The sequence below is a fragment of the Mixophyes fleayi genome, chromosome 2 (assembly GCF_038048845.1).
Source record: "Mixophyes fleayi isolate aMixFle1 chromosome 2, aMixFle1.hap1, whole genome shotgun sequence".
NCBI lineage: Eukaryota > Metazoa > Chordata > Amphibia > Anura > Limnodynastidae > Mixophyes > Mixophyes fleayi.
In genome coordinates this window covers 65,010,207-65,021,214 of record NC_134403.1, presented here as the reverse complement: position 1 = coordinate 65,021,214, position 11,008 = coordinate 65,010,207, and the positions used below count along the sequence as shown (strand labels likewise).

General features: G+C 38.9%; 1 protein-coding gene across 1 annotated transcript; it reads left to right on the top strand.

Moving 5' to 3' along the window:
- Window positions 1-207: 207 nt before the first annotated feature.
- On the top strand, window positions 208-4,202 carry LOC142140128 (keratin, type II cytoskeletal cochleal-like). Its single transcript, XM_075197985.1, has 7 exons — window positions 208-624; window positions 1,488-1,696; window positions 2,124-2,184; window positions 2,276-2,371; window positions 2,495-2,659; window positions 3,551-3,676; window positions 3,978-4,202. Exons 1-7 carry the CDS (start codon window positions 208-210, stop codon window positions 4,200-4,202), a joined length of 1,299 nt encoding a protein of 432 aa, XP_075054086.1.
- Window positions 4,203-11,008: the final 6,806 nt, after the last annotated feature.

Here is an 11,008-nt window from a genome sequence, read left to right as displayed (position 1 = left end):
ATGCAGGCGTGTTGCTAGTTTGCCTTCTATAAACTCAAGTAGATGATTCTACCAAACAAAACTCATGAGGTCATAGTAATTTTATTTGATTGTTAACATCCTATTCCAAGTATAAAAGCAACAGGTAATAGCTCTACAGGGAAACAGCTGACTGGAGTCTCCTCTAATTTACATCCTCTGTAGATCATCTCTGTAAGAAGAACCATCATGTCTCATCACTCCATCCTCTCCTCTTCTGGACACAAGCACTTCAACTCCTGTTATGTTGCTTTACCTAAACATTCCAGCTCACACAGCATCTTCTCACACTCTTCTAAACATGCAGGACATGGTCACAAGGCTCAGCATTGCTTTACCAGTTCTAGTGCCCACAATATTGGATCAAAAGGACATAAGATTTCACATGGAAGTTTTCATTTAGGAAAAAGTGGACACGGATCTGGCTTTGGCACTGGTAGTTATGGGAGATCTTCTTGTTCTGGAGGAATCACCTCTGTTACTGTGAACCAGGGTCTCCTGGCACCTCTCAACTTGGAGGTTGACCCCAACATCCAGAGAGTGAGGACTGATGAGAAGAATCAGATCAAAGGTCTCAACAACAAGTTTGCCTCTTTCATTGACAAGGTGACATTTTTATGCCTCATATAGTCTGAATGGCTCTTAACAATAACAGAGTTACAATAAAATAAAAATGATATATAAATGTACTTTGACTATAACAAACAATTTGTATTTTGTTAGAGGAGAAGCAAGTTTGGGATGAAACTGTAAAAATGTTACTGACTTATAGTTGCAGGAATGTATATGCCTATGTGTTGAAACTTCAGCTATTATGTTTAGTAGAGCCTAAGCTCCTACAAAGATTTTTAGATAGGGTTTATTAAAAACATTAAAAGTGCCCCTTTAAACCTATCAATATTAGTCTCACATACTCTGCTGTTATTCGATTATGGTCTCAAATTTTTAATGCATTATGAAAAACAACAGAAGTTATAATCATATAGTTGGTTTCAGAATCATTTGTTCATAAATTGGCTGTATCAAAGACTGTTCACTACAGACTGCCAACTTGAACTTTGACTTTGAACATTGAATTTGAGTTAAAATATTAGCAGTTATAAAATACATTGTTCTCGAACCAAAATTAAATTTTGATTATTTCAAGATTGGTTCAACAAAAGTTAAAAGTCAATGAGCCAAAATAAATAGATACAATTTGAATTTACTTGGGACGTTCAATCCCCTCTTTAGTGGCACGTCGGTTGTGGTGAATTCTAATGAATGTATGATAAGACAACTTCAGTCATGTACATGTACTACATAACATATAAACGCCAAAAGTTTCTGAGCTAGATATTTGAGCACAATGTGAGTTATTTACTAACATTGCTCACAGATGCAAATTTTCAGTATCCCATGGCAGCCAATTAACAGTACCTGTACCTGGTTGTGCTGCACTATATCATAACTTTACCTTGTATCTGTAGGTGAGATTTCTGGAACAACAGAACAAGATGCTGGAGACCAAGTGGGCTCTTCTACAAGACCAGAAAACAGCCAGATGTGAGATTGAACCTCTCTATGAAGCTTTTATCAGCAACCTCAGGAGACAGCTGGAAAACCTGGAATGTGAGAGCGCTCGTCTAGAAGCAGAAAGGAATAGTACAGAGGAGACAATGGAAGAATTTAATAGAAAGTAAGATATGTATGGTTAACATGAGTAAATTGCAAGGCAAAAGTATGTCTATTTAGCTGAATTCCAAAAGTAATAGAGTAAGCATCTCTAACATGAAGACATTTAAGCATCTATTTAAGTAGATTTAGGGGAGAAAATGTCCTTGCATTTAATAAAAATGCTTACCACAGTGAAGCTTCAATAATAGGCAGAAGCAGCAGTATTTTCATTCCTCTTACTTAGTTATCCTCTTTGATGCTTTGTCAGCCACACTCGGTCTTATAAATGGTGGGTATTCAGTGTACTGCTGTAATAAATGGGCCAGCAATCCACAAATATTGTGACTCAACTAATATATGTCATATCTAACTAACTAGATTACTAACTAAATAATTGTGACATGATTTGGTGATGGTTTACTTTGATATGCTTTGGTTGTGACTCGCAGATATGAAGAAGAAATGAACCGACGCACAGCGGCAGAGAATGAGTTTGTCTTACTAAAGAGGGTATGTACAGTATCAGCATCTGGAATGGCACTTACTAAGTAACAATATAAATTAATAAGACATGAGCATTCTACCTTCCTTCTTATTGTAGGATGTTGATGCTGCTTTTATGAACAAGGCCGAGCTGCAAGCAAAGGCCAGCTCCCTCACTGATGAGATCAATTTCCTGAGGACTCTGTATGATGCGGTAAAAGTCATTTTGTTATAGTCACATAGTTACATTATAGTATAGTTAATTACTTAGTTTATTTCATTTAATTTACTCAGCATCAACAGAAAGCCAATATATGGATATTTCTTTACTATGCAGGAGATCAATCAGCTCCAGTCTCAGATCTCAGATACCTCGGTGGTTGTGTCCATGGATAACGGCCGAGACCTGGACCTGAACAGCATCATTAACGAGGTCCGTGCTCAATATGAGGACATTGCTAACAGGAGCAGAGCTGAAGCTGAGGCCATGTACCAGTCAAGGGTGAGTCAAACACACATGGAGTTATGAAAATACTTGCAACCCCATTCCATGGAAATTAATAGGTGTGTGGGAAGAAGAGTGCATACTAAAAGACTATTTCCACCACTATAGTAGATATTAGTTACCCACCAACCATCAGTTCCCTCTTACCGCAATTATAAAGGCTTTTTCCCCCTGGTACCCTCATCTATGCACTGTTGGGGTCTATATTTTGGCTACCCTCAACTAAGTGCCAGCTGCAGGAATGCGCTGCAAGATTGAGCCCTCTGCTGGCTACTTGTCCTAATTTTGTCAGTTAACCACTTTAGGCCAAATACCAAATTAGTTATTTTTGGTGGTGAGATTTGGAATATCATCAGTCTGAACGGACATGATTACATGGCCAGGAGACTTGTGGTTTATTCGCGCATCAGGCCTTCTGTTATAGGGACCTGATAAAATCATGCACAACCCTACAGAGCAGGGGTTCCTGTGAGAGGGACCCCATAACTTACGCAAGGGGAACAAGATGTGTGTGAGGTAACGTTTCAAAATTTCCTATAAAAAGGTGAAATAAAAAAGAGTTGATCAGCTATCTGAGGCTGGCACCTGGTTGTGCAAAACATAAAAAAAAACATCTTATCACCCTGGAAATTATATGTTCAAAAACAAGCCAAGAGAAAATAAATATTTGTTATTATTACCATGTACTCAGTCATGTTTGTGGTATAGATAAAATCAGAAAAATTATATATTATATTATATGTCAGACTGACCCTTGACTGTAACCCTTGAACAGTCAAGGTTGAGTCTGGCACACAGGACGATACTGTAGAGAATATAAAATACATGCCAGCGCAAATCAAAAGCAGATAAAGTTTAAACTACATTTTATTCATCTTTCAATTACAGTTTGAAGATCTCCGCATGGCAACTGGAAGGAATGAGAATGATCTGCAGAACAGCAGAAATGAGATCGCTGAACTTAACAGAGCAGTTCAGAGACTTAAAGGAGAGATTGAGTGTGCTAAATCTCAGGTAAAAAGTAAATGTAGTTAGGTACATACATACTAAATGGGTTTTTCGTCCAGAGGTCTCATGGCTATTTTTTGGTCACCGATCTCGAAAAAATGAAGTACTGCACATTAGTCAGAGATGCAAAACCTAATAGGATGTCTACTAGTGCGGAATTCTGCAAATGGTGGAGATGCTGTAAGTGTTCTATATTAATCTCCCTTAATGTGCAGCTAAACTAATCATCATTCATTAAGTACAGACAAACTTGAAAAACAAGATTGGCCACCTTTATCGTAAACAAAAATGTTTGCTATTTACCCAGAGGGCTGCCCTAGAAGCTGCTATAGATGAGGCTGAGGAACGTGGAGAAGCTGCTGTCCGGGATGCCAAGAATAAACTGGCTGAGCTGGAGGCTGCTCTACAGAAGGCCAAGCAGGACATGGCTCGCCAACTGCGAGATTACCAGGAACTGATGAATGTCAAACTGGCTCTGGATATTGAGATTGCAACTTATAAGAAGATGCTGGAGGGTGAAGAATGCAGGTGAATGTAGTAGATGTACTATAACATTTTACAATTTAACAATTCAATAACATATAACATATAGCAATATTATACTATCATAAAAAATATAGAAAAATATTGCATGCTAAATACTAATAATATATTTTTTTTCAGATTGGCTTCAGATGGCTCTGTGAACATATGTAAGTGGAACAATCGAATATTTATTTTTATAATGCAAATAATTATTTTAAGGTGTTTTGCAGAAAGTTGTCACTATTATATGCTAACAAACTTCTGTTTCGCTTAGCTGTCCTGCACGCTAGCACTGGAGGGAAACACCACTCAGGAGGAATGTCCCAAGGTGGACATCATCATCATCATCTTAAAGGAGGAGTCAGCTCAAGCATTGGAAGAAGCCATGGTCATGTTCACAAAAGCAACCACCATTCCAGTCATGGTCATCACTGCTGAAGTGACAACAGATATGCTAAATGCAACAACAACATGTGACAAAATGCTATTACCGTAGTACTATGTTGCCACTTTTAAATATCTGCTTTGTTGCTCTACTTTATGCTGTATATTTCTCTTCAGCAGCTTAATGCGTATTATGTCCTCGCAGTGTATTAATCTGTTACCTTATACTGCTTCTCAATAAACTGCTATTCATCTGTCAATGAGTGACACAATTCTTTGGAAAATTTCCAGAAACAATTTCATGATAAATAATTCGGAGTACAGGTGAAAAGTTTTGTCATGATATCAACATTACATTCATGTTGAACTCTTATGCCACACATTCTAAAATATAATGTATAAGTTATTTCAATTTATGTAGGAATGGCAGTACAATAATTCACATATTTCAAGAATATTTCTTGCAGCTGAATGTAAAACAGCTAGACTTACTGCCAGTCATATTGCAAGAATTTACTCTTTTAAATCATTAATCCGGTGTCAAAGTTAGCATCACCCAGGGATATAATTACTATGAGATAAGGATAATACCCCTTTACACTCATCTATAATTGAAAATTCCACAGAAATACAATTTGTATCTACCATCTGGTCCCGTGCCAGTAGTTCACCCAGAGTTCAAGAAAACTAATCCCTGCTTATGCTCCTAGTATTGACAAACCAGAAGAATTCAAATCCAAAGAAAGCCAAGTTAGTTTTCATTAGTACTAGCTGAGAGCAGAGATACTCTGCAGATCAGATGTTAAGTGGTGAACAGGTAGGAGGCATGGGGCAGAGCAGTAAACAAATCTTCTTTACTCAATGCACATCAGAAAACATTATTTGTTTTGTACGAATGTACCTAGGTGGTCTGCCCAGCACACATTAATGAACCCAGATGTGCAGAGAGGCGGGAAAAGCTGAAGAGGTACACAATACTAAAGTGTAAACATCACATGAAAGTATAACCTACTCCACTTTTCAACCAGCCATTTCTGCCTTAATTAGGGGTGGCACATTTGAAGCTTTATTTTACATTGAGCAGAAACTAGAAGTTTGCTTGTCTGCTCAGAGCTGGGGCAAGAATCAGATTCTTTTGTAGAGTGAAAATGCCCATGTGTCCCTCTGCATAACCCCTAAAAATATGCCATTTCTACTCCCTTATTGTATTTTAATGTGCTTATCTATACTTTGCAAGGAACTCCTTCATTAATACTCTAATTGACCTATCTTGAATTTGCAGATGTATTCTGTAAGGTAGTGGCAGACTCACTTTCACCTCAAAGGCCATATGACTGCTCCATTGACCTTATGCCAGGGGCTAAACTGCCCAAAGATTATCTGTTCAATCTGGCATCCCCAGAACTCAAGGCTGTTGAGGACTATATTTATCAGAACCTCCAAGTCTCTGTTAGGTGCAGGTTTATTCTTTGTGGCAAAAAGATGGTGGCTTGAAAGCCTATGTTGACTACCATGGTCTGAATCAGCTAACAGGTATAGTATTTCCCTCATCTCTGAATTGTTTAACCAATTTAAGGGAGCAACGATCTTCATTAAGAAAGATCTCATACAGATTCACCAAGGGGATGAGTGGAAAATAGTGTAGTGCCCAGAACATACTGGGCACACAGAATACCTTTTCATGCCCTTCAGGCTAAGTAATGCCCCTGCAGTACTCAAGGAACTGATAAATGATGCTGTAACAGAGTATCTTGGAAAGTATGTGGTGGTCTACCTGGACGATATCCTGATATATTTCTGGTTCCTACCAACTTAAAAGCTTTGCAAAGGTTGGTAGGTTGGGTCCACTCTTTCTCTATTATTGTTGCTACCATTACTGCTATAACCCGAAAAAGAGCAGATCCTTCTGCTGAGTTCTCAGAATTTTCAGAAGCTTTTCATACACTAAACCTAAACCTAACCCTTCATTACTGAAGTGGACGCCTCTGATTTTGGAGATATTCTATCACAGGTAACCCCTTCGGTAACAAATTATACCCATGTGCTTTCTTATCACAAAATTCTCCTCTGCTGATATGAATTACGATGTAGGCAACAGGGCATTGTTGGCTGTCAAGTGGGCCTTTGCAGAAAGGAGTAACTTTTTATAAGGGGCAAGGTACACCATTACCATATTTATCGACCGCAAGAACCTGCAAAATATAGAATCTGCCAAAAGATTAAACCCAACACAGGCCCACTGGGACCCTATACTTTTCCAGGTTCAATTTCTTCATAACATTTAGACCTAGTCCTAAAAATTTAAGAGCAGATGCCCTCTTTAGGTACTTCCTGCACCTATACCCTGAAGTCACACCCCTGCTCCAATTAACTAAGATAACTGCTGTTTTTACTCACAAGATAACCATTGAGCTAAAAGCATCTCAGAATCTGGCTGCATCTGAAACTTTGCCCAACATCTTGCTTGTTCCTAAGCATCTGAGACAAATGGTTCTTAGGGAATTACATGAAAAAGCAGCAAGACATCTATAAATTGAGAAAAATATCCAAGTTTTGGCTTGTTCAGTATGGTGGCCTTCTATAAGGAAGGACATGTAATAATGTGTCCAATTCTGTCAAATTTGTGCTCAAAAGAAGAGCCTTTGAGGACCCCCCCATGGGACCACTCATGTCTCTTTCTATTTCTGCTAAACCATGAACATCAATTTCTATGGATTTCATTGCTGAACTTATTCCCTTTAAGGGTTTCCCCACCAGATGGATGGTAGTTGACCTCTTCAGCAAGATGGTCCATTTGTGCCCCTACCTGGCCTACCTTCAGCCAAAGAGTTAGCTTTGTTGTTTATCCAAAACATCTTTAAATAATTAAGATCCCCACTAATATCATCTCTGACAGGGGGTTGCAGCTCATAACTAGGTTTTGAAGATCAATCTGTTCAAATTTGGATGTGAAATTAAAATTCTTATCTGTCCATCACCTTCAGACTAATATTTAACTGAGAGGGTTAGCCAAGTCCTTATTCTATATCTTAGATGTTATGTTTTCCCACCTTCATAACAACTGGTCTGCAGCATTACCATCTGCAGAATTCGCTTATAACAACATCCCCACTCATCATATAGCACATCTCTGTTTTTCAACTCCTTCTCTGATTCCATGTCTATTGAAAAATGGGACACGAGGACAACCATTAGCAAACGTAAAAATATCTGGAGGACAGTTCAGGTGTCCCATTCTCGGGACGCAATTCAAAGTTATTCTTTAACACCACAGGAAATGTAGCTTCAAGGTGGTCAATAGAGTATGGCTGTCCCCAAAAAATATTCAGCTGAAGCAGACTTCTAATAAATTTTGGCCCTAGTTCATTAGTTCATTTAAAACTACCAAGAAGAGAAAACCTGTAAACTTCCAGTTGGATCTTCCTCCACCTCTAAGGATCCTAGGACCTTCTTTGTGCACTATTTAAATCTGTGTTCAAAAGGAAAAACTTCAAACCCAGTAGCAAGGTACAACCACCTCCAGTAGTAGTCAAGCTGAATTCGAAGTGGAAGTGGAGAAAATCTTAGAAGTAAAAAAGGTCCAGTAACAGGACCATTATCTGGTCCACCGTGTATTGTTAACACCGCTGCATGTCTAATTATATTACCAACATGACCTCTTGGCAGCTGGTGACAGTATATGCCTCCCTATATTTAGCTATGCAGTAGTCATCGACTCACACCCGATCAATCATTAGCATTCCCCTTTCTAAGTGGCAGCTGTTAAACAGATCTGCATATATGTCTCTACCTGCCCTTATCTCTGAAATTTTTAAGGATTCTACTGTTTTCTCCACTCCTGACCATTGGCTTGTTATTCTGATCTGCATATACATCTCTACATGCCCTGACCCCTGACTTGTTTAAAGGAACTGCTGTCTTCTCTACTCTTGACCTTGGCCTGTCTGTTATTTGCATTAACCTCTGCCTGTCTGATTCTCTGTTTGCAACACTATACCATCTGGTTGCTTACTACCTTACTACCTTATACCGTGTTCTGTCCACTCCATTGGGCAATTATTAATCAACTATTGGTACTACCCAAGCTTAACCCAAGCTCTAATAGTTGAGGATTACATATACATTGCCCTTAAGAGGTGTATTAAATATATTCTACTCAATAACTTATTTAAATATGAAAAGAAAAACAATTAAATAAACAGAATGCGGACATCTGTGGCCCCTTGGTTGGCTAATTTTACTTCTAGATTTGAGAGCACCAATTTATTAGGGAGAGTAATCTATTTCACTATATCAATGGTGGAGACACATAGAAAATATGATCTTGATCTCTTCATCAATTACCCTAATGAAACTTATTACAATGTATCCTGTACACATACTGTCAGTCAGGAAGAGAGTCTCTGAATTTAAGAGACATATTTACACATAGCATGTAGTCATAAGGTTTCCTGGATTAAAAAAGTACCCAAGAATCAATTTTTGAATGTAAAAGTGGGTAAAATGGATGTGCACTACTTATGAGTAAGTGGCTAAAGAAGGTAAAGTATGATGTTATGAGGAGAGATTTGAATTTACAGTCTGGCAAGATAGAAGCTTTTACAAAAGTGACAACCTGCACCCATCTTCAAGGGAAATCAGGATACTAAGTGAGCAGTTTGGAAACTTCATCCGGAACTATTTAAACTAGCAGAGGGGGTAGTGAACTAAACAGGAATAAAGCAATCTGCTCCCCCAACCAAGAGGTATTGTTTCTGCAGACTAATGGAACAGGAAACATACCCACAGCAATAAAAGACAATATAGATCAAAACAAAATAAACATAGAGAGAGAAACATAGTTAAGAATAGAACATACTTACCTACTTTCTTCAGCTCTCTTCCGGGAGCCAGCCAGTGGAGGGGGGCGTGAGGGGGCGGGGCGGCCAAAATCGCGTCATTTCGGCCCCGCCCCCTGTGACGTCATGACGCAAATTGCGTCATTTGACAGCGGGGGGCGGGGCTAAACGCCGCGATTCATCGGGAATCGCGGCGTTTGGGATCTAATTCTGCCCACTTCACTAGGAAGTGGGCACTTCCTAGTGAAGTGGGCAGAATTCGGGAGATTGCCACACTCGCCCGGGAGTCCGGGAGACTCTCGCAAAATGCGGGAGTCTCCCGGACATTCCGGGAGAGTTGGCAAGTATGGAATAGAAGACGCACAAGCAAAACTCTTAGAGCTATGTGTGCAAATGCTAGGAGCTTAGAAAGTAAAATCCCAGAACTAAATGCAATTAGACAAGTAATGGTCTGGATATTGTAGCTATAACAGAGTCATGATGCAATTAAAACCATTACTGGGACATAACTATACCAAGATATAATTTATTTAGTAAGGACAGAGTGGAAAAAAACAAAAACAAAAGTGTTACATTTTAGTAAGGCTGACTCTCTTCCTGAGGTGGGAAAATGTGCAACTGACCTTTGTATCAAAAGGGTTAGAAAAAGCACAAGGAAAGGGAAGCCAGTGTGGTTTGTAAAAGAAGCAGCAAGTAGTGTAAAAGCAAAACATATGGCCTTTAGGAAATATAAGAAGACTAAGAATAATGAAGGCAATCTTGTTAGATGGAAGGAGGCTAAGAAGGTAATCATATGTGCAAAGGCACAAGTTGAAGAGAAAATGGCCCAGTCAGTGGGTAAAGGGGGCAAAACCTTTTTTAGGTATGTAAGTGAAAGTAGAAAAACAAAAGAAGGAACAATAAGACTAAAGACAGAGAGTCTTGTTGAGAAGGACAAGGTAATGGCAGATCATCTTAATAATTATTTTTGCACAGAGTTCGGTACAGAAAGAGAGAGGAAGGGGTCACATTTAAGCTGCAAATATATTCATAAAAATGAGGTAGATGCAAGTACATTTACAGAGGAGAAGGTCCTAAGAGAACTCTCAAATCTGAAAGTGGATAAATCAATGCGGACAGATGGAATATATCCAAGGATACAAAATGAGCTTAAAGGGGTGCTGGAAATTCCAGAGGACTGGAAAAGAGCAAATGTAGTCCCTCAGCAAAAAAGTGGAAACAAGGAAGAGGCAAACAACTAGAGACCAGTGAGCCTTACATCAGCAGTAGGGAAATTGATGGAAACATTCTTAAAAGAAAGAGTTGTAGAATATCTCAAATCCTGTAACTTACAGGATCCCAAACAGCATGGATTTACTGGGGGAGATCATGTCAAAGAAATCTTATTGACTTTTTTGACTGGGTGACTAAAGTAATAGTTCAGGTGGGAGGCGCAGTTGTAGCTTATGTAGATTTTAGTAAGGCTTTTGACTGGCCCACATTGGAGACTGTTTAATAAGCTCAAAAGCTTGGGATTGGACTCTAAGATGGTTGAATGAATACGATCTTGGTTGCAGGATAGAAAACAGAGAGTTATAGTAGATGGAATGCA

Excerpts from the sequence above, each read along its gene's own strand:
- LOC142140128 (XM_075197985.1), top strand. The coding sequence starts at position 208 with ATGTCTCATCACTCCATCCTCTCCTCTTCTGGACACAAGCACTTCAAC. Across the intron at positions 2,185-2,275 it reads AGTTTGTCTTACTAAAGAGG|GATGTTGATGCTGCTTTTAT; the intron begins GTATGTACAGTA and ends TTCTTATTGTAG. Across the intron at positions 3,677-3,977 it reads TTGAGTGTGCTAAATCTCAG|AGGGCTGCCCTAGAAGCTGC; the intron begins GTAAAAAGTAAA and ends CTATTTACCCAG.